The sequence below is a fragment of the Bombyx mandarina genome, chromosome A1 (assembly GCF_030267445.1).
Source record: "Bombyx mandarina strain Sakado chromosome A1, ASM3026744v2".
NCBI lineage: Eukaryota > Metazoa > Arthropoda > Insecta > Lepidoptera > Bombycidae > Bombyx > Bombyx mandarina.
The window spans coordinates 21043821-21071579 of NC_143234.1; the positions used below are offsets into that span (position 1 = coordinate 21043821).

The 27759-nt window shown below is 37.2% G+C and overlaps 2 protein-coding genes across 4 annotated transcripts in view; one reads left to right on the top strand and one right to left on the bottom strand.

Annotated features, from left to right (window-relative positions):
- Positions 1-18390, bottom strand: part of POSH (SH3 domain containing ring finger posh) — a 35644-nt gene extending 17254 nt beyond the window's left edge. For all 3 annotated transcript variants that reach the window (XR_016325681.1, XM_028172546.2, XM_028172545.2), the window contains exons 1-8: positions 18064-18390; positions 15655-15781; positions 4802-4978; positions 3318-3406; positions 2541-2655; positions 1311-1410; positions 805-931; positions 122-200 (exon numbers count right to left, since the gene is read on the bottom strand). Coding sequence is in view for 2 of the 3 variants with exons in the window: in XM_028172546.2 (XP_028028347.2) it covers positions 122-200; positions 805-931; positions 1311-1410; positions 2541-2655; positions 3318-3406; positions 4802-4978; positions 15655-15768 (801 nt within the window). In the remaining variant the exon portion in view is untranslated. The remainder of the gene's footprint in view (positions 1-121; positions 201-804; positions 932-1310; positions 1411-2540; positions 2656-3317; positions 3407-4801; positions 4979-15654; positions 15782-18063) is intronic.
- A 1956-nt stretch (positions 18391-20346) lies between these two features.
- LOC114241663 (uncharacterized) lies at positions 20347-27390 on the top strand. Its single transcript, XM_028172568.2, has 8 exons — positions 20347-20954; positions 21258-22111; positions 22525-22662; positions 23144-23963; positions 24332-24476; positions 25247-25310; positions 25958-26019; positions 27132-27390. The coding sequence occupies exons 1-8, from the start codon at positions 20797-20799 to the stop codon at positions 27255-27257; spliced, it is 2367 nt and encodes a 788-aa protein (XP_028028369.1). The 5' UTR covers positions 20347-20796; the 3' UTR covers positions 27258-27390.
- Positions 27391-27759: the final 369 nt, after the last annotated feature.

Consider the following 27759-nt stretch of genomic DNA (forward strand, 5'->3'; position numbering starts at 1 on the left):
TTCAGGCCTAGAATAAGGCAATGAATAATTGCAGCAAATGTTCCGAGAAACGGTTCGTGTAAAAGAAAATTCATTGAAGACGAAACCAAAAAAGCGTGTTTATTAATATTTTATTGAATACCTGAGAGTGATGTCTGTGTTCGGAGTGTCCGGGCCGCGCGTGTCCCGGGACCGGCGGCACGGGTCGGTTCAGGGGCGCGCTGGAAACGTACAGACGTACTTTAATACAGCAATCTAACCTATACGACAACAACTTGTTCGATTGTCGTTATTAACCCTTTGACTGCCACGTAGGCACTTTCGGTAGGCAGCGGCTTAGCTCGGCCCCTGGCATTGCTGAAGTCCATGGGTGACGGTAACCACTCACCATCAGGTGGGCCGTGTGCTCGTCTGCCTACAAGGGCAATAAAAAAACGTAGGTCAGGTTAATTCAGTGCCCTACGCGGCGCACTGAATTAATTATGTCGATTTACTGTTACTAAGGCGCCGGAATATCTAGTAGACTCTGAGAAAGACGATTTTTTTTTATTGCTTAGTTGGGGCCTCCTGGTATTAAGTGGTTACTGGAGCCCATAGACATCTACATGCGCCACCCACCTTGAGATATAAGTTCTAAGATCTCAGTATACTTACATCCGATGATAATGAGAATGGATCTATTTCTAAGAGACTAAAACATACATTAACAAACAAAAGAAGGCAAAGTTAGGCAATATTTAGGCGCTTAGTAACAGAAATTGACTTAAAAGTCAGTGCGCCGCGTAGGGCACGGGTGACCTACACGGCAGTCGAAGGGTTAATTACCAGTTTATAAGCTGCCTGGCCGCCTGGTTGAGTTCGACGAACGCTATAGGGAAGATTCCGACTCTGTTCTCTAGTCTACCCTCGGCCCAGTTGTCATCGACGCGACGGTGCACCGTTATTATAGCTCCTGAAACAAATTCATTGTTCTGTAGTATTAACGGTTCGATCTCGCTGGTACTGGTGGTAGGACCTCTAAAATGTCCTTCCACCGTTACCGTCGCGTTTCCATTTTTTTTTTTTTAATCACGCCTCGTTAAGTGATCCCGTGCTAAGTTCGTAAAGAACTTGTGTTACAGTTACCAGATAACGGAAATAAATGTAAGATTTTTATTATACACATACATATATTTAATATACATCCATAACCCTTACATTTATTAAACTAACATCTTCCCTTGGCGGGATTCGAACCCGCGACCCCTTGTGTAGCGATCATGTCACTTACCACTACACCAGACGGCCGTCAAATTATTTAAATATTATTTTTATTTACTTCAAAATCGTACCTTTATCAAAAGCAAGACACCCTTCTTCGTCGGGGGCTGACATTCGGAAGTCGTAGAGCGCTTTGCAGAGCGCCGTCGCCGCCGGCAACTGTACGACGACCTGAAACAAATATTGGAGTTTAATTTGTTACACGAAAAACAGATGGCGCTTGCACAATAACATACATTCAAGGTGTTACTTGTTTTTTTTTATGATTGAAGGATCACTGGTGGCCCGGAGACATTTCCAGTTTCACCAGGACAGGTCGGTGAGCAAATGCTCAGCCAGGAGAGGTGGGATTTGCTAACAGCTGCCCGAGCGCCTCCGAAGGAGACCTAACAACTCAAGAGCAGCTGTTTCGCGAATGAATCTACTACCGGATCGGAATCGCGACCCGCTGAGAAGATCCGGCGAGAAACTCAGCGAGCTGATTCATGGATTAGATTGCACGTCGAACTCTTTGTCGAGTTCGACGAGTACGGTTACCGGGAGTTAGTATGTTTTAATTTCGCAATTATTTTAGTTTTTACTATGGAGGGTAGTGATAAGGAGAACCGTCTCTGTGTGAAAAAGCGTCCGTTAAAATCTGCTAAATAAGGGTGGAGCTACTGTAGCAACCGGGTAAATTTTAAAAAAGGCGCTGAAAATCATTAGAATAAGATAGAGAAATAAAAAAGGACGAAAGAACTGTAAGCACTACAAAATCACAAAAAGTATTTTATTTAAAGCTGATAAGAAAATGCAATCGATGTCTCCACGTTTTACCACAGCAATAATTTTAGGTTATATTGACGAAATTAGTTTGGACTACGTAAATATGTGAGGTCTTGTATATTACACTGTCACTAACTACTCTAGTCTTAAATATATTAAATTTCCTAACTCAGCATACTTCAATCAGTCAACAACTGCTCAATTCATATCATACCCTGTGCCTATGCTAGCGCCATTCTGGAGGATTTTTGAACTGTTATTTAGTGCTGAAAGTGGGACACTTTTTCAAGCTGATATTGAGCGGTTACTCATAGAAATCAAAAGTTAGATGAAAATGTTTTTCCCATCTGTCTAATGCACATTAGGTCAATGTAGTATGTTCAAGAAGCAAGATTGATATGCCATCTGAGTAAGAGCAACCAGCACAGTCTGACTATAAGTTAGTCCTCTTGTGTTGTGGTTTCCAGCCTCGATTTTGTTAAGTAAGTCGAAAATTAAAATTACTAAAATCAAAGATTCAACAAAACAAGGCCGACCTGTACAAAAGTGATTGGAAACATTCCAGTTCTTCCGGAACATTCTCCTTGATACCAAAACGCGTCTAGTTTCTTCTGCAAGAGTATTATTTCGCCTTTCTTGAATGACAGATCTCTGCAAAATAAAAAGAGACTTGGTTTAACTCTAGTTTAGACTAGTTTAGCGAAGTCTTAATTCAAAAATCACTTGGAGTCAGAGGTTATCTAAGGATCTGTTGGCTCCTTTCCGTATCTACTTATCTCTAAGGTTTGCAGCTTTCCATGTCAACACTGATGTCAATATAACAATCACAATTTAGTGTGGTCTCCGAAGATGTGAATTCCCATCCTGACTTTCAAGTTCTTATTAACTGACTCGGTGGTGCATTAGTTAGCGCTCCTGTCTGTTGCGCCCAGGGTTCAATTCCCACACCAGGCAAACATTGGTGTGATGAACAGATCTATTTGCTCTTTGTCTGGGTTGTTATTATTTATATATGTTTAAATTTAAATGTATATAAGTATGCATGTCAGTCTCTGTTACTCATCATACTTGGAATTCTAATTTGGGTCTGGTGTGCTTAGTGCGAGTTTTTTAGCGTTCTCGATAGCGTAAAAGTTAACTCATATTAGTATAGAGTTGAAACGTTTGCCTACGTTGGCCGCTAGAGGCGCTGTTCTAACTGCATACAAATTTGAGTTAACTTTTACGCTATCGAGAACGTTAAAAAAACTCGCACTAAACACACGGATGACCGTATATTTTTATAGTTATTATTAACATCTCACTGTACTCACCCAGGCTCCTTGGAAATGTAATCGTACAGGGCTCTGGCGTGTGGCGGCAACTGTTTACCGTCACGTGCTGAGAGAGATCCCTGCTGTACCTGGAATCAAAGCGCAATTTAAAAAAAAACTGTGCATCATATTCAATCAATTGCAAGCGGTGCAGGATGCATGCGAGATTGTTCTTAAACACAAAGTCCAGTCAATCACTTTTGTTTCCTACCTCAGCTGAGACCCTTGAGAGGCTATATCAGCGTAACCTTATCTAGTAGGTGAGCTCACGGGGCTCAAACCTGACGACGTTGCTAATACGAACCCTAGGAAGAGCCGTGCTTCGCAGAATCTACCACCGGATCGGAAACGCGACCCACTGAGAAGATCCGGCGAGAAACTCAGTGGGCTATATCTGAGAGTTAATTTACTCGTCGAACCCTTCGTCGCAAGCGACGGGTTCGACGAGAACGCTGGCCGGACAAAGTCACGGTAGTCAAATGACGATATCAATTTCTTGTTTTATTGGTTTGAATATGAGCTGTTAACCCTTTATATAAATAAACAAATATTTACTAACAATTACGCCACGTTAACTGGTCCCGTGATAAGTTCGTAAAGAACTTGTGTTACAGGTACCAGTTAACGGAAATAAATGTAAGATTTTTATTATACACATACATATATTTAATATACATCCATAACCCTGGAAAATACATTTATATTTATCATACAAATATCTTCCCTTGGGATTCGAACCCGCGACCTCCTTGTGTAGTGACCATGTCACTTACCACTCCACCAGACGGCCGTACTTTGGAGCAACATTAGCCCATATGTATACCTTTTTTTATATTTATACATTTTTTTATACTTAATTGGATGGATTTTTTTTTACTTAAGAATAAACAAATCGCAATAAATAATAAACTAAATACATGTTTATTTGTACTTTAAGCAAATCGTCCCTGAAGACGTTAACATAATTATCTATACGAGTTTATATAAGCAAAAACAAAAGTTCAATGCCCTTTTCTCGTTGGTTTGTCACTGGGTATTCTTTTTTGTCCATAGTAGGTAGCTATAGATGAACCAAAACTACATTACGTTTATCTTCTCCTTAAAAACTTTTGCAATCATCAGAAAAGACGCTACAAAAGTCATTTACACCATCGTTCAATTATAATACCACATATTCTGAGCCCATTTTCCAGTACATTTTTTACTGGTGGTAGGCCCTCTTGTGAGTCCGCGCGGGTAGGTACCACCGCCGTACCTATTTCTGCCGTGAAGCAGTAATGCGTTTCGGTCTGAAGGGTAGGGCAGCCGTTGTAATTATACTGAGATCTTAGAACTTATATCTCAAGATGGGTGGCGCATTTACGTTGTAGATGACTATGGGTTCCAGTAACCACTTAACACCAGGTGGGCTGTGAGCTCGTCCACCCATCTAAGCAATAAAAAAAAAAACAACAACAATCTAATAGATGAATTCATTAACTTACTTGGAGGTGTCCCGCTCTTATCCGCTGTCCGACGCCGACCACCTTCTTCGGCGCTGAATTCCTCATACCCTCGAGTATCCTCATGAGGAGGACGTTCGGAGGCAAGTCCTCGACCTTCGTTTCGACCAGGATCCGACATTCTGGACAACGGAGTTCTTTATGTGATTCTACTATCACCTGAAAATAACGGAACGATACATTTTGTTATTTTGTTATAAGTCATCAATTGATTGATAATTGCGGCAGCCGTTGTAACTATACTGAGACCTTAGAACTCTTACCTCAAGGTGGGTGACGGCCTTTACGTTGTAGATAGATATCTATGGGCTCCGGTAACCACTTAACACCAGGTGGGCCGTGAGCTTTTCCACTCATATAAGCAATAAAAAAAAAGATAAGATGGTTATTATTATAATGCGTAATCTATACTAATATTATAAAGCTGAAGAGTTTGTTTGTTTGAAAGCGCTAATCTCAGGAACTACTGGTTCGATTTGAATTCTTTCATTGTCAGATAGCTCATTTATTGAGGAAGGCTATAGGCTATATAACGTCACGCTAAGACCAATACAAGTGGAGCCTAATAAAGAATGTTTCAAAATCGGGGTTTTTTTCCCTTTTGAGAGCTTCCGCTGCGTGCGCTGCAGAAACAGTTAAAATTTCGCTAAAATAATGTATGACAGAATTGTTCCCCTTTAAAAGATCTAAAAAAAAATCTGCGACAGCATATGTCTATATGTTAAGGTTCGCTCACTATAACGTTTTTTATGGTAACCAAATTTGTTCTAAAATAAAGCATTATTTGTGAACTATTCCACGCGGACGAAGTCGCGGGCAAAAGCTAGTTTAGTTATCAATAAATGAATGATGCATTCCATGCCAATGACGACTTGCTTCTGCTGATGAATGGTGACTTGTGGATGCTCAATGTTTTTGAACAATTGCTACATGTGACCATAATTAAGTGTAGGTTGTATTAGAAGGCAACTTGTTCATAATTTATTCACTTTTTGTATACATTTTTGTTATCAAACTTATACACACATTTGTGAGCTTGTGTGTGATGCCGACCTATTATGACCAAGCGATAAATGTAATATAACATTATCATATCATAATACTACCATTCAAGAACGGAAATGTATTTTTTTCAAAACCAACACTTACTGTAATATTATTTAAATATACATAAGTATATACAGCGGTGGTCATATAATTAGAAACACTTCTTATGAATAAAGAAAGTATAAATTCAACATACAAATGTTCATAAAAAATATACACATTCAATAATTTTTTTCTTTTAATTTTTTTTTCATTCATTAATTAATAAATAAAAATCTCATTATACATAAAATATAAAACATATCTTATTTTAAATTAAAAAATGAGTCTTGTACATATAGGAGTTTATTTTTTGATACTGACCACTTGGAAGCCTAATTAGAAACATTTTAAACGCCTTAAAGCATCTTGGGCCTATTTGATATCTATCCTCTCTTCATCATCAATCGTCAAAATGGGCTACCGGACACTGATGATGAAAAAATTTGTAAGGAATTTTATAAGTCTGATCTGAGAGTGATTATGAGTCTGAGATCTTAAATTAAATTCATAATATCTAATCGATTACATACCATTATGTATGTATCATATCAGTAGTGTATCATCTAAGGTGAGATAGTCATTTCTCTTGGCCCCAAATGACGTTCCACGTAATGTAGTCGCGTTTAGCTGAGAATTGTGCGCAAATAAAAAACATCCAGTTATCCGGCTAGGGATTGGCATAACATCCGAAATGCCTGTCAATTTGATGTTAATAATTGCAGCTGAATCAAAGTGTATTACTGATTTTAAAATACAATGTTGTAATAACAGATAATGAAAATTACTGGCAGAGATTCATATTATAGAGTCAACAGGGTCGGATAGAGACATTGTTTCATTTCATCATAGTAGTTGCATTGTTTTTGTATAATTGGCTTAGATATGTGTCTGCTCACTATCAATCCGATATAAAGCCGGTGTCCATAGACATCACAGAGTAAGGCAAGGCAAATACCACCACTCATGATACATTTATTTAAAAAATTATAATAATAAATTATCTATATACATATATACATAATATACTATATGAGGTAAAGTGTAAAAATAACTTTTTTGAATTTGACATTGAAAAACCACATAATATTTATGATGAACAGTAAGGTTAAAATAATTTAAACGTGAAAAAGAATGGCTAACAGATATTTTTGTTAATTTAAATATTTTTCTTCTAAATTTATACCTTTTTTTTTATTGCTTAGATGGGTGGACGAGCCCACCTGGTGTTAAGTGGTTACTGGAGCCCATAAAAATCTACAACGTAGACGCGACACCCACCTTGAGATACAAGTTCTAAAGTCTCAGTATAGTTACAACGGCTGCCTCACCCTTCAAACCGAAACGCATTACTGCTTCACGGCAGAAATAGGCAGGGCGGTGGTACTTATCCGCGCGGACTCACATGTGGTCCTGCCACCAATAACAGCAATACTTTCAGAATAGCTGTTTATTTAATGTTTTCACAACCCTAAAGCGTTTAGAACGGAAATAAAAAAAAAGTCTATTCTCGTACTCGTTTGGCGGCGATAACGTTTTATGAAGCAAAAGGTCACGTGTAGGTTATCCGTGTATACACATACAGACATATACGCGGTAAAGGTCAATTTATCACTCATCGTATCAACCACGGCTGTCAACGACTGAATTTAGTAGCGGCCAATATAGAAACCACGTACCAAGCTTTTATGGGCAAGTTAGGGTGAAGATTTATTTTGAGCCAACGAACCGCACCACCTTTAAGCTTTTTTTACTGGTGGTAGGGAGTCTTGAGTCCGCGCGGGTAGGTACCACCGCCCTGCCTATTTCTGCCGTGAAGCAGTAATGGGTTTCGGTTTGAAGGGCTGAGCAGCCCTTGTAACTATACTGAGACCTTAGAACTTGTATCTCAAGGTGGGTAGCGCATTTACGTCGTAGATGTCTATGGGCTGCAGTAACCACTTAACACCAGTTCGGCTGTGAGTTCGTCCGCTCACCTAAGCAATAAAAAAAAAAGCGAACCCTGATCAATGCAATCTCCCAACTTAAACGTCAAGGATAACGTCTCTACCGCTATAGTACGATTGTCCTAAGTATACAGCCACCACCTTTTAATTTCCCCACACTTCACAGCCAGCCAAGGCCTTTTTGCCAAAACATTACAAGACATGTTTACTGAACCAACAATCATTATCTACCTGTATGATAAAATATCAATATGCATAATACATTAATGATAAGTTAACATCAGCTGTGAAGCTTTAATCTTATCAAACGATTTTTATCAATTACTTTGTGAGTCAAGGTAAATAATATTTGCTTTTCAATGACTTCCTAGTGTGTTTCGCCTTAGATTTGTGTTGTTTTTTTGTTTGTTTAGAATTAAATTTTCGGTAACCAAATGTGGAATGTCTGCTTATACGCAATGTCATACAGCAATATGTGGTAGTGGACATAAGCGTCACAAATTTTGTGCAACTAGCCGCGAACGTGTTATGAGCTCCTTCGGACACATCATGCGGTCTCCCAGACATGAATTAGGGAAGCTCATAATTTAAGGTCACATAAAGGGCAAGCACGCCGTGGACACAACACCAGCCAGATGGTCAGATCTGGTTAAGAAAGCGGTTGGCGGTAGTCTATACCATACGGTCGACGCCACCCATGATCGAACACTATGGAGGAAAGTCATATTTGGTCGCGATCCTCAGCAGTGAGGGAACGATCAAGAAGAGAGAGCCACGTGTAAGGGTGAAGGGATACGGTTCTTCCGAGACCCGGGTCTTCTCGGTGAGTCGTGATTCCGATCCAGTGGTAGATTCTACGAAGCACTGCTTTAACTAAAGCTAGGGCATAACGTGTGCGTGGCTGAAATAGCCCCTTAGGCTACCAGTGAATAGGTAGAAAAAAATGGGTCCGAGAAAATCAGATGATCGCAAAGAAATGCGACGTCTGTTAAATAACCCCAAAAATAATATATATAACTTTTTGAAATGAAACGAAAAGTTTAAATTAACACCTAAAATTCGAGAACGTTCATCTAATCTAATAATTTAATCGAACTACCTCCTATTTTAAGAAAAACAAAAGCCTTTTCTTACACACATATGAAAAAATCACATATTTTTATTGATAGCCCTTATTACCCGTGTGCCTAAGTACCTCGAATAAAATCACAACTTGAGCTATTTTTTGGATACAATAATAATATTACCCTTTAATTTCTAGATGTTGTGTGTACATTGCTTTCCTTGTCGGGGTGATGTGTCGATATAAATAGTCGACCTACGTGTCTGGCTCGGAAGCTGAGGGTCGTTTTTGTTTATTTATAATTAATGCCAAACGGAACACTCTCAGGAATGATTCAAACTGAAAGATACGAATGGTTCTTTTTAGTTCCAAGCCTAATGTTATTTGATGCGATGACCGATTTCATGTGAGCCGTAATGAACTCTATGCGCTTCAATAATTATAATAAAACCAATACTGATCCACTACTGGACATAGTTTTTTTCCGATTAGTGCCGTGGATCCCGGTTTTCTCCATATCGGCCACATCGGCCAAATAGAACGAGGATGTACCATAAACACATCCGAAATTGGTCATCACGTTAAGTTTTTTGCTATTTGAAATAGTAACGTCAATCGCTCATGGCAATGCCAGGAGGACGGCCAATAACAGAGACAATAAGAGCGTTAGAGAAACCGCGCCAAAGAGAATTCGATAAACCTGATGGTGATCGATAAAAACGAAATTCATCGTGTGTATGTTAGTGAGTCCTTATGGCTTAACATCGAAGACGGTTGCATTTCAGCAAAATTCAGCATGACAGAGAGATCTTCAGATTCGGCATTTATAGAGAAAGTATAAAATATAATTTAAAATGCTGTTTACTATTTATCATGCATTTGTTTTACTCATTTTATCATTTCCAAAGTTTCAATAGCTTTGCAAAATCGAATTGTTTTGAGTGTATTCAAAAAGTTTTTTTTTTTGAAAAAATAAAGACGGACCGCCAACCTTTTTGCTCCTGCCTATGTGCCAGTAGCCTCAAGGGGGTATTCTGGCTTTACCTAGGTTGGTGAGCTCACGAGCTTCAGCCTGAGAGATATGTCGCCTGGCCAATATATCTTGAACATCTTAGAAAAACACGCGGTCGACTTAAAACATACAAACTAAATCCATCGATAAACTTATTATTCTCACAGTAAATTGTAAGTTGTATCTCACAGTAAAAGGAGTGGCGGAAGAATTAATTATTCTAATTTCTTAACAATTTTTAATGTCAAGGCGCAATTTTCAATTTTCTAAATTAAACAATGTTTGGCACTACAGTACATGAACGAGCTGCTCTATTTCGATAACATTATAATTTGGCACATTTTCGCGCTGACATATTCCGTATTATTTGAACGATTTTATCAGTTTGAAATTGCATGCGTTAACGAATACTAAAAGTATTCAACTGTAAAATTTGTATGAAAATAGTATAATTGATTTACTGACACTCAAATGGAAATAGTTTGCCCACATCTAAAGGGTAATAATTAGCGGTAGCCGCAAATGCTTACGAATGTGCACTCACTGTGGAAGAGAATAAGGAAGAATCAACCGATCACTAGAGACATGGATTGCTATTCCAACTGTCAGTTTCTGTTCTGGACTAATACGCAATATGAAAGCTTAAAGAAGAGTTTTGTCGGTAAAGGGGGCAATCACATTTAAAAAACACTGTCGTACATGTACGCTAATTTAATAAAGTAACTTATTTAATAAATTAAGATGTTTTGAATAGTACAAAACAAACACTATTATTCTCTTGACAGTGGTCACCGATGACAGTGCGGATTAAGATCGCACAAAATACTATAATATGCTGAAGGACAAAAGGGAATGCAATGTTGCTGACGAGGATGTCGAAGACAGAGCGAAGTGGAGGGGTAAAGTGAGGAAAGCTGACCCCACCACCATGTGGGATAAATAGCTGGGAAGAGAGAGAGAGAGAGAAAGATTACTATACTATGCGTTTCCTGTTTTTGTCGAAAACCTCTCCTAAATCTTAGTGACAGGTGAATCGAACAATCGAGAACGCTGACAGGCGGGTGACGCGTGACGCAGGCGCCATTTCAGTAAAATTGCGCGGCACATTAACGTCGACAGCATTATCGCTTTTTTTCCTCTACCTATAGCCTGGTAGCCTAAGAGCCTATTCCAGCTAAGCGCAGACAGGTAGTTCGGCTCACGGGTTCAACCTGTGAGAATTTCCTAACACTAGCCCTAGCAAGAGCTTCGCAGAATCTACCACAGGATCGGAATCGCGAGAAGATCCGGCAAGAAACTCAGTGGGCTAACATAATCGCGCTCCAAAAACCATTCACAATTTGGCCCAAAACATCGTCTATAACTTTAAGGAATGCCAATCGTTTACTTATACTTGTCGAATATTTACTTTTAAACACCACGCTGCGTTCTTACGACTTGCGCTCGGGCAGCTGTTAGCAAATCCCACCCCTCCTGGCTGAGCCTTTGCTCGCCCACCTGTCCTGGTGAAACTGGAAAGGCCTCCGGATTACAAGTAAACATTCGATCATAAAAAAAAGTTCTGAAGACTTTCACTGAATCCACGAGGAACGCGCCTAGGCTCACATCTGCGTTACTTGGTAGAGATGAGACGGCGACTCACCACAATTGAGTGGACATCAAAACATTAGCCGTAATTTCGTGTCACGACACTAATGCTATCCACATATTTTCTACGTTCACGCTCGAGAGAATTAAAAGTGGACACGCAAGCCTCGTGCGGTACTGCTGCTTGTAAGTTTCAATTAAATCAACACTTTTATGATTAAACATGAATACAAATATATGTTGTCTTCGAAAGGGAAATTGTTTTGTTTTTAATACGCTTTTAAATTAGCTTCAGACGTACGTTTTTTTTTTTATTGCTTGGATGGGTGGACGAGCTCACAGCCCACCTGGTGTTAAGTTACTGGAGCCCATAGACATCTACGACGTAAATGCGCCACCCACCTAGAGATATAAGTTCTAAGGCCTCAAGTATAGTTACAACGGCTGCCCCACCCTTCAAACCGAAACGCATTACTGCTTCACGGCCGAAATAGGCAGGGTGGTGGTACCTACCCGCGCGGACTCAAAAGAGGTCCTACCACCAGTTGTATATTTGTAACAGTATGTATGTTTGTAACGGAACCTTTGAACATGATTTTGACTCCCTTCAAAACGTCGAATTAACTCGAAATTTGGTATACTTATTAAGGACCGATGACAATTCAATATTAAAAAATAATAATTGAAAAACTTGAAATTGAACTAAAAAATTAAAAATAAATAATAGTTTAAAAAACTAAAAAAATACGCTTTTATAGAAGATCGAACTAAAAAATAGAAAATAAATTTTAACAATAACGCGCAACGGTCACCTAATCTTTGCCTTCGAGGACTAGCAAATGCCGCGCGATCTTTTCAGTGTCCTATAAGATTAGCACGATCGGTCCTCTTTACTCTTTCTAGTCAAAAGTATACAGGAAAGACACCTCCTGTATTTACGAAGACTAAAAACATCAAATAAATTTTATAGTGTACCTACCTACCTACGTGCGTGATTTCGAATTTAATATTTAATCGGAATGATTAACCAAAATGAAACAGTTCTCGTTATAGGTGAAGATAAGCAGACGAGGTAACGGCCTGTATTGATGGCGATCGATAAATGTGGAACGTTGACATCAGAACGGGCTTGTCACCATCCGCTTAGTTGTTGCTACGGCTCGATGTTTTAGGAAACGGATATCGTATTCATCGAATAGAAATCCGGATATTATAGGTGATAGGGCATATTAAACCTGCAAGAGATTTATAGAGCAGTGTGCTTAGTGCGAGTTTCTTAACGTTCTCGATAACGTAAAAGTTAAGCCAGTTTTGTATGCAGTTGGAACAGCGCCCCTAGCGGCAAATGTACGCAAACCATCCCATTCCATACAAATATGAGCTAACTTTTACGCTATTTATACTAGGTTAAAAAACTCGCACTAAGCACACAGACCCGATTGTGAGCTCGTAAGAAACGATTCAAACGCTCCACCGATCTCTGCGGCAACTTAACGCGAACCGCATAGCTCAAAAATTTAAACTCATCACCGAGCCAGAAACAATTATTGTACCATTAACTTCGTTGCGACTTACAATCGAATTTACTGGTGGTAGGTCCTCTTGTGAGTCCGCGCGGGTAGGTGCCACCACCCTGCCTATTTCTGCCGTGAAGCAGTAATGCGTTTCGGTTTGAAGGGCAGGGCAGCCGTTGTAACTGTACTGAGACCTTAGAACTTATGTCTCAAGGTGGGTGGCACATTTACGTTGTAGACGTCCATGGGCTCCAGTAACCACTTAATACCAGGTGGGCTGTGAGCTCGTCCATCCCGACACCCATCTAAGCTATAAAAAAAAAACAATAAATTTAAATTTGAATTCATTCATACGCGAAAGCTTCATTTGAGTTCATAAATAAACACAACACTGATTAGTGATAGACGATAAATGTCATAAATTAATGAGTGAACGGGACAATCGGTGAGTCAAAGCAAAATTCCTGCCTGTTTAGATTGAATGTGGCAATAAGCTATGTTTATTTACGATAGAGCAGGGAGAGCGCAGGATGTTAACGTGACGCAGTACTGTTGAGTAGAAAACTGATTTGTTTTATTTATTTTCGCTTTCAAAAAATACTTTTTACTAATGGCATATGGTATATCGAGTGTGAAAAAACCGGTTTCAACAGCGAACACCGGAGTGTATGTCGGTTTTTTCAATACGCGATAATTTCGGTTTAAATTCGCCATCAGTTTTATTGACTAATTTTTAAGTTCTTCTCAGTGGGTCGCGATTCCGATGCGGTGGTAGATTCTGCGAAGCACTGCTCTTGCTAGTGCTAGTGTTAGCAAATTCTCTTAGGTTGAGCACGTGAGTTCACCTACCCGACCGCGAGAAACTGGAATAGTTCCTTATGCTACCAGCGAATACATATATAAAAAATACTAAAGGTTCTTGTTGTGCACACTGTGTAACAAAAACAATTCAGTTCGTCGCCGCAGCTACAACGATCTGGATAGTGCTATTAATCCGAGTTAACTTAATTATATCCTGCTGTGCGTTACATATACAAACATTAGCTAAAACATTGCGAATTCTGCGTGAATCATCAGGGTGTTGAATAATTTTTAAATAAAACGAAGAAAGCCTTGACTTAGTTTTACTTATCATTATTTCGTATTTTCTCGGAACGTCCGCAGAGTTGCGTTAGTGTTGCGAGCAAATCGTTAGATTGCTCGAAAGTCTATTGGCCTATTGATTTTAAAATGTTTCTAAACACTTTCTTGCGCGACCGTACGGTAGTGTTTGTTTGTGTAAGGACGTCCTAATTCGTGAGTATCGACTGGACAGAAACACGGCAGATGACTCCGTTGTTACAGTCTGTTACAATATCAACACTCGTATGAGCACACAATACACAATGACATCTTATGAGAAACAAATTTTACGTCATTTTTTTTAAAATATTTTTTTTTTAATTGCTTTGATGGGTGGACGAGCTCACAGTCCACCTGATATTAAGTGGTTACTGGAGCCCATAGACATCTACAACGTAAATGCGCCACCCACCTTGAGACATAAGTTCTAAGGTCTCAGTATAGTTACAACGGCTGCCCCACCCTTCAAACCGAAACGCATTACTGCTTCACGGCAGAAATAGGCGGTGGTACCTACCAGTGCGGACTCACAAGAGGTCCTACCACCAGTAAACACGTGACACATATTTTGACGTCAAGAACTCACAACCTAAACGACGCTACCATAGACCTTTAAAGTAGACGCCACTCATCTAGTGACATCGAAGTTTCAATTCGAATAGATATGGACGGCACGACTTTACTAGCTTGTGTGGTTACAGAACTCCTTCCCCTTAGTCTTGTATTGCTTACAATACAAGGCTGTTTAGAACTAGGTCTAGCACTCCCATTATTACCGATTGAACATAGGAATATTCAATATAGGATTATTCAAACTAAATAAATAAAAACCAAATCAAGACTGAATAGGGACACACAAAAGTATGCAAAAACGTCTTGTTACATTATCGATTGCAATGATCGCCGGATATCGCCAGTAATGCATTGTACACACGTCGATTTACTAGGAACTGTGTTGTGTAAGTGAACTTATGTTGATGAATAACTTTAAAATAACTGAAGGCATACATACGACTAAAACCGAAGAGTATTTACATAAAAATACGACGTAACAAATTCATTGAGGTCTGAGAGGATCTTAATGATGATAATAATAAACTAACATAATAAATATGAAAATTTTTATATTTTTTTTAAATAATCACGCAAAAATAACTTAATGGATTTGGATGAAATTTAGCACAAAAATAGTTTGTACATTATGATGGATCAGGCAGTGATCTAAACAGTTCTTTATTTCGGGTAAATGTAACCGTTTTAATGTTTTTGAATTACAAACATCAAGACATTGAAATCATGGGAAACGTCTATTATACAATGAATCGAAAAATACGGGTATCTGAGCCATGCCTATGCCTGTTACTGCTACTGACTTTGATCCATACCATATCTACACTGTCTTCCAACAAAACTTCCTAATTTCTCCAGCAAAGACAAATTTATAAATTTGAATTACATTGTTGGTAGCCTCTTCAAAATACAATATGTCCGGTTTTAATGCTTACCTTTAAACATTTAAGACAGAAAGTGTGTTGGCAGGGTAGAACTCTTGAAGATGTATCGAGCCGCTCCAGACAAACGGAGCACTCGAGCAGGTCGTTCAACAGACCTTCATCCATTCCGTTTTTAAATCTGAAAATGTATGGAATTACTTAATTTCCCATTAATTTGATTAATTATTATATTAATTCTATTTTCTAATAATTACTTGAGGGACTACTAAAATTAAAACTATAGTGGGAGGTCCCCTAAACAAGTACAGTAGCATGGAATTGAGCAGAGAGAGATGGTGGGACACTGTGAGACATATTAAGTCTGCTTCCTCCAACACTACATGATTATCACCACCACTATGTCAAGAGGGAAACGATTGAGAAGAAGAAAAGTTAATTTTCTAGGTGGTTTTTTTGTAAGAGTTTGCACTATTAGCTGGTTAGTCCTCAGTGTTCCTCTTATTTGAAATATCATAATGACTGAATAATGACTGATTCACCACAGAAATAAGGTGGATGTTTGTGCACAAGAAAAAAAAACACCCTTGCTCTGTTCAAGTCCAAAATAGACATGATCTATGCTATAAGGACCCGCTATTAAAATATTTTATATGTATTGAAAGCCACAAACCTTTCCAAAACTACTAACATAACTTTTGAACCATGTGTTTAGTTCTTCTCTTTTTCTACTTGATAAAAACTTTCCAAAAATCTCAGTCAATAAATTTTACAGTGCTTTCAGATATGAATGTGAATAAAATGTCAAACAATAAATTTTTTTGCACATGTAAGGTCTCATGGTGACAAGCAGACTGGTGCAATCACTACCAGCCGACAACAATTACTGGGTCACATGAGAGACAAATCGACAGATTGATGATAGAAAATATAGAAAGATAGAAATTTTTTTAAATCCAAAAATAACATTTAATATTTCATTTTAATTAATTATAAGGCATTTAGTCTATCACTGCTCCTGGTATTGTTGACATCTATAAGCAACAGCTACAATGCATAATGAGATGGGACAATTAGGTACCTTATTCAACTTCATTGTATATAAGCTACTGCATATTCAGTGTATGAAAAAAAAAATCCCTACCTATTCTCTGGTATCCTAAAAGGCCATTTCAGATATGTGTATAATAATAATGTAACTTATAGCCAGTAAAGAGAAAAATAATTATATCAACATTCAAAAAAACAATATTAACTTTTATAAACTTGAAGTCTACTTTGTGGATTAAGCTGATGTGTATGTTGACCATTACTTATATATACATCATGGTCTTAGTCATTTGAGAGTTTGTATTTAGTATAAATTTAGTAATATTTTTATTGTTATTGTTTATAGTATCAATAATTAAATTAATTAGATTGTACTCATCTACCCACTAATGTAAATCTTTCCTTCTTTGAGAACGGTTAGCTGGTAGATAACTCAATTGTTGAGTTAAGCTCGCCATTTTTTATATCTTATCCCAATTACTATATTTTATTAACAGTGTGTACAAATAAAGAATAAATAATAATAATTAATTAACTTCACTATTTACTAAAATTCTGGATTGGAAGTACAGTAAAATTTAAGTAGTTTTAAACCAATCTCATTTCTAAGACTATAAATTCAAAACATTTTTTTTATTGTATTTATTAGTACAGGTGCACAGAATAATATTGTGATATATATTTAATATGGACAAATTACATAACTGTTTTAATTGTTTACATATTTTTTTGTTTTCTATTTTAAAAAATTATTAAGCATTTCTCAGTATATATTGATATTGTATATGTAATGATATTATATTGACTAGTAATAGAAAGCATGGTAATTTATAGTTTTATAAAGTTTAACTAATAATATTAAATGTTTTATTCAAATTGAATATTTTAAAAAGCATTTCCATTGACTACATATGAGAATGCCCTCGTCTTCTTATTCAGTTTTTATTTTTTATTTATTCGTTTTTTTTTGGCAAGTTTATTGATAATTATTGTGCAAGACTGGAGTGAAAGTGTGCAAGGACATTTAGATATCAGTGATAGGTTATATCTCATATCTCAAAACACTTTTAGAGATATCGAATTTGGAAAATCGAAATACTTTTAATTTAATGAGTTTAAATGATGTTTTTAAAATAATGTGTTTAAATTATTTAAGCTATTCTAACTTTCTGTGTATGCGGATTACGTTTCAGTTAAGTTCAAAATAGATACTTTTAACTTAAATTAAATGTTTACGATCTTTCAAAGACAGAGAATGCGGAAGCGACGGAAATAAAGAAACAATTCGGTAAAAATAGCGTTTCAAACGCAACATCAAAATGTATTAGAAGATTAGGACTATATTTTTAGAAAATGCACTATTGAGCTGTTTAGTCTGTTCAGCTAAAAACGATCTAAATGCTGATGACTCACCAAATATTTTAAATTCCAACGATGTTAGCGGGAAGACTGTCCATTATTGCACGACGCAGCGAAACCTAAACCACGGGATACCACCCTGAACAGGTCACTTCAAAAATTTCCTGCACAAAAACGCACGAAAGCAGCACATAATGATGCACTTTGTGTTTTACAATTGAGCTACTGAACTAAAGGTCACAGAGAGAATTCGTTGTCGTAAGAAATATGCACTTGTTAACACAAAAACTCATTTATTTTCACGCACAAATGCCATTCTCGCCGTTAAATCATTCGACCGACGACGGTGAGATGGGGGAAACGGGCGACGGTGGGGCGGGTGTAAGCTGAAGCAACTTCACTATCTTCACATTCATTTTTAAACGAGACTTGACTGCCGGTGTTTTTAGGAGTTGATCAATTAATTGGAAATCCGTCTGCGTAGTAAATACTATTTGGATTTTACGGGAGAAGCTTGAGGAATGAAGGACTGTTTTATTTTGTTAGTTAACTCGTTTTTATTGGCTTAGCATGTAACGTGATTTTCACCCAGTTTAAAGCGTCAAATGGAACTGAAAACTCTGTACACTGCTCAATGTCCAATAACAATACAATAGTTTAATAATATTTTAAGTGCAATAAGATGCCGATCCTTCCTTGAAAAATTGTCATAGTTAAAGGCTAAAAAAGCGAAATTAGATAACAGTTACCAAAAAACACGCTTTTGTAGCTAACTGAACAAAAATTTAGATAATAATTTCCTGAGTTCAAGAAAAAAATTGAGTATATATTTAAAAAACAAATCATGTTATCGTAAAATGCGAGGGGTCCTACTTACGATATCTTATGCCTTTCATCAGCATCGGTCAATAATTTTATTTTTTTATTTTTCATTCAACCCCCATCGCACAAGGCATTGCCTATCGGAAAGCTAACTGGACAAAAAATTAGATAATAATTTCCTATGAGTTCAAGAAAAAAATTGAGTATATATTTAAAAAACAAATCATGTTATCGTAAAAAGCGAGATGTGCTACTTACGATATCTTATGCCTTTCATCAACATTGGTCAATAATTTTATTTTTTTATTCATCATTCAACCCCCATCACACAAGGCATTGCCTATCGGAAATGGCGTTGGATAGGACATACTCTACGGCGCAATGGATGGATCAACGCAGCATCAATTGCGTTTGAGTGGCAACCGCTTGGTAGGAGAAGACCTGGTCACCCTGTACATACATGGCAACGCAACGTGGAGAGCGAGATGAGGACTGCCGTAATGACCTGGAGTCAAGGGGCAAGATTAGAAATTCTAACAAGGAGAGCTTTAGTGCAAGAGACAATGACAAGAGTACAGAAGCACAAGACAGTGAGTAGTGTCTCCATTCCAATTCTTCCTCACATAAAGCAATTCCAACCTGGAATACTACCTCGATACCAAAACGTGCAGATTTTAATTTTTTCTAGGGAGTGACTCATAGATTATACACTTAATTGGAGTGACTGTTGGACGGTTAAATTTGAGGGGATTGGGTTCTGTAGGTGATGAGGGGCTATTTAAAAACACACTGCTTCATTATAATTATATAGCAGATAGTTTGAATACTGTTACACCATTATAAAATTATTATCTTTATATTTTTTATAAAACTCTTACATGTTTCTTTGACCGTGTCTAGATGAGAAGTCCTGTCTTTTTCTTACGAGAAGACAATCATCTGTTTTTTAAACATTTAAAATAATTCTAATATTCGAAATCTGTAATCATGTGCCAAGTGTTGCCTGCCATTACTTAAAAATTCAAACTCCAACGGTGACACTAAATATTTTTAAGCTTTATGTATCATGCATTGCCCACTACTCCCCTTAAGCAGTAAATTTATAAGCATAAATAAGCATAAAGCTTGTGTATCTTAACCCAAGCTTTCCGGTATTTTTGGTAAAATAAGATACAGTAGTAATAGTTTCTTATCAATTACTGACTTCTACTCATCCGCAGTAAAATATAAAGAAATATATTTTTACTGAAGATCGATTAAGCTCATTTCTGCGGCTTCATAACTTGAACCACTATCATTTCAAAATTTCCACGTTTATACTTTCAAGTTTTGAAACGTTTGATGAAATGAAATACACTATGTGATACAGACAGAGGAACGAAGTTTTATTTTGCTTTTATCATTTTCGATATTTTAGCAGAAAATATACAAATATAAGATTAGGCATAAAAGTCTCATTACAAGACCATTAAAACTTCAAAAAAAAAAGGTTGCAAATGTCAACTAGAAAACAGCTGTAGTTGAATGTCAGCTGTCATCATCCATACTAGTACTAGTTAGTAGCTAGGGTACCTACCGTACCTACTTTCTGCACTGCAAGTCAATTTCACCATAATTGCGGTATCAAATTGAAGTACGACTTCTGTACATAAATAGTCGAAAGAAATAGAAGACTATAGCTGTCAAAAGTTTCACGCTAAATTGAAAACCAAATTGTATTTCTCGTGTTTCGTGTAAATATTTAATACCTATCTGTTAGGGTTTCTCTTAAATAATTAACAAGTGCTTTCTTTATTTCTTTCGGAACGAACCTATTTACATTCGTGGAACTGAAACCAAAACAAGTACCTGGTACTAAACTTAATCAGAGGGCACTTAGGCAAATAGCACTTCTTTAAAATACTTTTTCGTAAGTTTTGCTGATCTTTGTGAATTAGAAAATAACATAAAACATTAATAAATAAAATGTCGCGAGATAAAAGCGTGTGGTTTGCCGAAGAAATATTATTAGATGCTAAATTGATAAACTTTCAATTGGAGTCAGGTGAATGGGATGCCGTTGAGGAGATGCTCCGAGCGGAAGCCCAACTTTCACGGGACGTAGAGACTGGAAGGCTAAGACCGTAAGTTATATATAGGAATTAAATAAATAAAACAATAGGTGCATAGTCAGATCTTAATTCATTTAAATAAATCGTTCTACAATGCAAGCTAACAAATTGTCGATCTGATGGTAACTGAGTACCATAGCTCATGCATCATTAATGCCAGGGGAACAACCAAGGAACTACTTGCCGCTGAGGACTGTCTTCAAATATGAGGTCATGATTACAGTGAGCTAAATATCTTTTTAGACCACATGAATATAGCACTACAGTATTAGACAAACAGTCAGAAGGTTTACATTTGCATCCTTTTTTTTACAGTAAAAAAGCCTCAGAATACACTTTAAGACTCATAGCTGAAGTTCTACATATTATGCATTTGGATGTGGAGCAAGCTACTCACAATCGTAGCACAATAGCGGTAGCTGAACAGTGCTTACGTCTTGTGAGGTCGTGTGCCGCAGCTGGAACTAAAATGCAAACTTATATATCTAAAGAACTGTCAATATTGGATTCAATGTTGGTATTAGCCACAGAGTACCAACATCCACGTGTTGATTTTTTAAATGAAGAACTACAGAAATGCATGACTGTTCTTGTACAGACACTAGGCAACCTTGTCGTTAATAATCCATTCAACCAAATAATGATATGGAACAAATTTGATGCTGTGATACTGAACTGTTTGGTGGGGCCAAATGATAAAATAGCAACAGCAGCAGCCATGATAGTGTACAACATACTATTAGGTCAACCAAACCTTTTGCCTGATGATGTTTTTTTATTGAATTCCTTAGCATACATGTATAATAATGGCAATGCAGAATATCCGCATTTGATTATAGAATACCTGATTGGTGTTGAAAACACATATATAGAAAAGTTATATTCAAAACTAGAACCAGAGTGTCGAATGCTAGTTCTGAATCTAGCCTATAATATTTTAATGGCCACAGATTCTCAAGATATTAATGTATCTGTTAATTTCGTAAAGTTTATGGCTCACGAGTTCAAAAGCAAGTCTGATTGTATATTGAAGACCGTTGATAAATATGTTAATACAATAGAACCACAAGAGGTCGTTTTTTTGCTTGAAATTATTGCAACGGCATCCAGTATGGATGCCTACATGGACTGTTTGCAGAGCGATACTTCTTTATTTATTAATTGTGCATGTAAGTACTTATTAATTTACTTATTTTTTGACAATAATTCTGAATAAAAAAATCATTTCACGTTATCTTAAGATGTAAACTCTTGGAGTTCATTAATGATATTCTTACAATAATTGTTTACAAAAATAAAATTGGTTTATTCTAGAATATGTTTGCCATTTTGCTCAAGCATATTTTCACTAAAAGTACAGGGCATTGTTGAGATGTAGGACTAGGGTTGGCTCTGCCCCTGGCATTGCTGAAGTCCATGGGCGACGGTAACCACTCACCATCAGGTGGGCCGTATGTTCGTCTGCCTACAAGGGCAATAAAAAAAAACTTGTACTAATTCCTAAAACCAAAAAATATTGGTCACATAAGATCATCAAACATTGATTTGTTACCCTAACTTGGTTCTATTTTTTATTCACCAGTCCTTCTTCGAGCAATACACAAACTTGGCAAAGAGAGTGAAAATTTCTTTTCATCTTTAAATAAACTATACGAAACAACAGGAAAGCATCTAATTAATGATGAAAACATGATTGATAACACCAGCATTCAAACAGAGAGTAAGTTATTAAAAACAGATAATTATTAATTTTCTATTTTATTTTATAGTAAACAAAAAAAGTGTAAATGCTATCACCGTCCTTGGGACATTATCGAAATATCAATTGAGTTTTATAATAAATATAAAATTATAGATAATAGATAAATTTTGAATTTTGAATTTGAATTTGGTAAGAGATGGACTGATGCTATTCTAAACTAAAATGCCAGAAACATATTAAACTATTTTCAAATAAAGCTTATAATTAGTTTAATTAGTAGTAATAAGGCTTATCAGTAAAACCAACTTGTAATTCGTAACGGAAATGTGCAATAACCATAGTAATAAATAATTAACAATGATATTTAGGGAACACAGAAGGTACTTTTACTGCTTCTATTACCACAAAGGTATGTAATGTCTATTAACACGGAAACCACTTAACATCACAATCGACCGTGAGCTCACTGTACATTTGACGCAATAAATAAATGTTACAGATCCATTAACGAAAAATGATTCAGCCGAAAACATGCTATCTTGCAATGAAACAACTTCAGAATGCACGGAATCTGAGAGTAGTGAGCAGTACTTTGAATGCAGTGAAATACCTCCTTTCCCTGACAGGATAGAAATATCTCCAGAACAACCACTGAGATATGTTGAATCTGCTCCGGAAATCAAGAGCACTAGAAGCAACTCGGTCAAGATTGAATCAGATATGTCTAGAATTGCATACAAAAGAAGTAGCTCTGTACCTAAAAATGATGATAAAATGTCATTACCAACCAGACGTATCAGTCTCGAACATAAAATCGATATGGGTGATGATACAGAGCCACCGTTGATCATAGATTCTACTTCTCCAGACGGTAGCATGAATACTATAGCCGAGGTCATACCAGTGGCCCTACAACCCAGGCTAGACATACAACCGAGCAGTACAACTGATTCCCAAGATAGTTCACCGAATGACCCACCAACAGAGATTCATATGCCAAAGGATGAAGTGCAATGTGAAGTTAAGGCTTCCCCGAGCGAAATCTCACCGCCTCTAGCTGATGTGGCTCAAGATCCTGACTCCCAAAAACAGTCACCCGATACTCCGAAAGAGATAAAGAAGAGTCAGAATCTATCTACAGATTTCGATCTCAGTGAGCAGCTACAGAAAATATTAGGTATTTCATCAGAGAAAACTAGAGGTGAATCAAATGCGGAGAAAAAGAGCGAGCCAGTTAAAGAAGTGAAGATTTCTGAAGAGAATGTTGCGACTAAAGTACCTTCCGTGAAAATTGATTCGCCTGAAACACAAAAGACAAGGTAAGCTTAACAACTTAACAACTTACATCTCAAGGTGGGTGGCGCATTTACGTTGTAGATGTCTATGGGCTCCAGTAACCACTTAACACCAGGTGGGCTGTGAGCTCGTCCACCCATCTAAGCAATAAAAGCGGCGGCCACGACAAGAGGGTTATCGTGCCGCGCTGCTTTTTTAAAGTAGCGTTCCGACGCTTCCTTAAGATACTTATCGGTACTAAATTTAGATCATCGTTTAGATCTACATTCCTCACGTACCACGGTGCTCCTACGGCTATCCTGCAGAGACCGATCTACGTGATATCCAAAAATAGGTGATGCAAAGGAAACACAGCTGCTTACTCCTAATATTGACTCAAATGTATTCACAGGCTTGGCGCAGTCGACATGACCACACCGAAGAAGACGGTAACTTGCGTGGAGACAGTCGAGAGACACGTCGCGTTTGGTTTCAAAGCCCGCCTGGTCAGGACCTTGGCGAACTTGTGCTGGAAGAATCAGGAGAACAAAAAACAGGCGAGCTTTCGTTTATTAGCTAATCCGAAAATTTACTTGTTTGAATCCTAGACGGTTTTTTTTTATTGCTTAGGTGGGTGGACGAGCTCACAGCCCACCTGGTGTTAAGTGGTTACTGGTGCCCATAGACATCTAAAACCTAAATGCGCCACCCACCTTGAGATAAGTTCTAAAGTCTCAAGTATAGTTACAACGGCTGCCCCACCCTTCAAACCGAAACGCATTACTGCTTCAGGGCAGAAATAGGCAGGGTGGTGGTACCTACCCGTGCGAACTCACAAGAGGTCCTACCACCAGTAATAAAATTGATTAAAAACCTTATCTAAAAATCCCAGACAGCGCAATCGCGCATTTTCTATATTATTATACATATACTAGCGACCCGCCCCCGCTTCGCTTCACTGTAATTCATTGTTGATTCTAAAAATAAGATGATTTTTTTACCTACTTACTTGACACATATCATTATATTTTAGGTAATTCTAACTTAACCTTTATAAATGTTATATGCCTATACGTTATTCTGATATGTAAGCTATATTGTTGTAAAGTTTCATCAAAATCCATTCAGTAGTTTTTCCGTGAAAGACTAACAAACATCCATCCATTCTTACAAACTTTCGCGTTTATATTATTAGTAGGATACGATCGTGCCGCTTGGTATTTCTGGACATAAAATTTAAAAAAAAAGCTCTATCACACCACTTCGAACTCAAACGGTTAAATTAGCTTTCGTATTTCAAAAATTTTAATCCAGTTTGATTTTGCAGATGCGAGACTTGGACGTTATTCCCGTGCTATTGGACTGTTGCAATATCGACGCTCGCAATCCTCGTATCCTTTACAAATACGCGTTAAAACAAATTAAAAAAAAAAATCTATGTATTGTAAATTTCGTTTCGTTTTAAACATAATTTTGGGATCCTTCTTTTCATTGCTTGTGTTAGGACGTGTTTGGCATCAGAAGTAGCTCAAGTAAAAAAAAACGAACCCCCATTAATATAAACTTGCTTTTACTATACAATTGAAACAGTGGACCTTTGTGCTAAGTGTGAGTTTTTTAACCTTCTCGATAGTGGAACAGCGCCCCTAGCGGCAAACGTTCCGACTACATACAAATTTGAGTTAACTTTTACGCTATCGAGAACGTTAAAAATCTCAGACTAAGCACATTGAAGTCTTAATTTTTTTTAATTGCTTAGATGCGTGGTCGAGCTCACAGCCCACCTGGTGTGAAGTGGTTACTGGAGTGTATAGACATCTACAATAGGCAGGGCGGTGGTACCTATCCGCGCGGACTCACAAGAGGTCCTACCACCAGTAATGGGAAGTGTCACATAACCCCAGGTGGTCAGCGAACTCGTCAACCGATCTAGGCAAAAATTATGTGAACAGCGTCATCGACTAGTTCATGTAAGTCGTTCTGGAGACAATAGTTGAATGGTTAATCTTGATAGTAAATTCCTTATTAAAGAAAACAGTTATAATGCAATGGGTCATATTCGCCATCCGCACGTTGTGTGAAAACTGTCCAGAAAATCAGGTGAGTTCATCGCTACTGTACCAAACCTTCTTGCCTTTATCCCACAATTTTGGGGTTTTTTTTTCATTCAGGTCTTCATACGTCATCTCTGCACCCACACTCTTCCCACATCCTCTTACATAAAGTCCATTCAAGACTATTTAGGACGCTACTAGACCTCCTCGCATTACCGTCTTCCATCATATCCTACTGGACGGTAATGCAAGGAGGTTTGAGGAGGACGGTAATGCGATTGTAATCAATTCCTTGTGCTATGGACACTAGAGACTGATATATATTAATATATACGTTTAAATGACATATCCACATGTATAGATAAACACAAATATCCTTATTATGTGTAGGCTATGAATTGCATAGAATTAAATAAAATGACTACGCCGCGCCGAGAACAGAAAAAATCTCAGTACATAACCACCATTTTACTTTTAGAGACATTCTTTCATTCCACATCATCTCATCTCGTTTCATTTAATTTCATCCCAATTGATTAAAGTCTCTAATCAATCAACTTCATCTCATTTCGCTTCATACCATTTTTCTTATGACAACAGAATGTAAGAAGAAAATATTAGAACAGGCCTAAAGGTCTCGTTACCAGACCTAAAGGTCTCGTTACCAGACCATAATAAACCGTTAAAAACTTTTTAAAAAAAGTTGCAAATAAATAAATTAGGAAGGAGAACGCAATTAAGTAGAGGATGCTGCGATGAGATAGAAATGCTTAGACTATTACTAATAGAAAAATTGGTCAAATTTATTCGTATTTAGATAAAAAAAAATCTCTAATTACCGATCATTTTTGTTTATACTGTGACATTGGCAGAATCAATGCCTAAGGTGTTGGAGTGATTTATTAAAAAAAAAACACTAATAAAAAAATACAAATCATTTAATTCAGATCATTATAAGTCCATATGTTGTTAGTAGAGTAATACTTATAACTATGTTAGTAAAATTAAAATTAGCAAAATTATATGAAATATATAAATCTGCGTTGCTTTGAGGCACAAGGTACATGGGTATGAATATGAACCCAGTGTCTCAAAACAGCACTTTCGGGTTTATTACCTGATAACGCTACATTTTGTTCTTATTTAATACTCTTACAGGAAGTTATCGCAAAGACTACACTCCAAGGTCCAGTTGACAATGAAGTACTCCAAGAAATGGGTTTGACGCTTTCCACCGACTCACAAAATAATTCTTTGAAGATAATGCCTTTGCCACGAGTGTAAATCGGGCCAATCATTACTTAAAGTCATAATGTATTGTGATTTTGTGTGTTTACATAAAAGCTAAACAAGATTCTCTTAGAGTTGTGATATGTATCTATTGGAAATAAATCATAATTTTATGTTATAAACATAACTTATTCTATTGATTTTAACTATATTATTAAGTGTATATAAGATATGTATTGCCTACCTCGTAGCCTCGAGGGGTCCATCTGACTTCCCCATGGCTGGTTGACAAGTTTAGCCTGAAAGAGTTTGCTAACACTAGCCCTAGCAAGAGCAGTACTTCACTGAATCTACCACCGGATTGGAATCGCGACCCACTGAGAAGATCCGGCGAGAAATTCAGTGGGTTGCTATGGTCTACATAACCTAATATTTGTACTGACTTAAGCGAACTGTATACACGGACAAAACTAACGATTGTGCCTTAGTATAACGCGCCTCATCGAATAAAATCTCTGGTTTAAAACGATCGTGATATTGGTTAAAAATTGCGGCC

Coding starts and splice junctions, on each gene's coding strand:
- LOC114241663 (XM_028172568.2), top strand. CDS start 20,797: ATGTCGCGAGATAAAAGCGTGTGGTTTGCCGAAGAAATATTATTAGAT. Junction 22,663..23,143: donor CACCAGCATTCAAACAGAGA/GTAAGTTATTAA, acceptor TAAATGTTACAG/ATCCATTAACGAAAAATGAT. Junction 26,020..27,131: donor AAAACTGTCCAGAAAATCAG/GTGAGTTCATCG, acceptor ATACTCTTACAG/GAAGTTATCGCAAAGACTAC.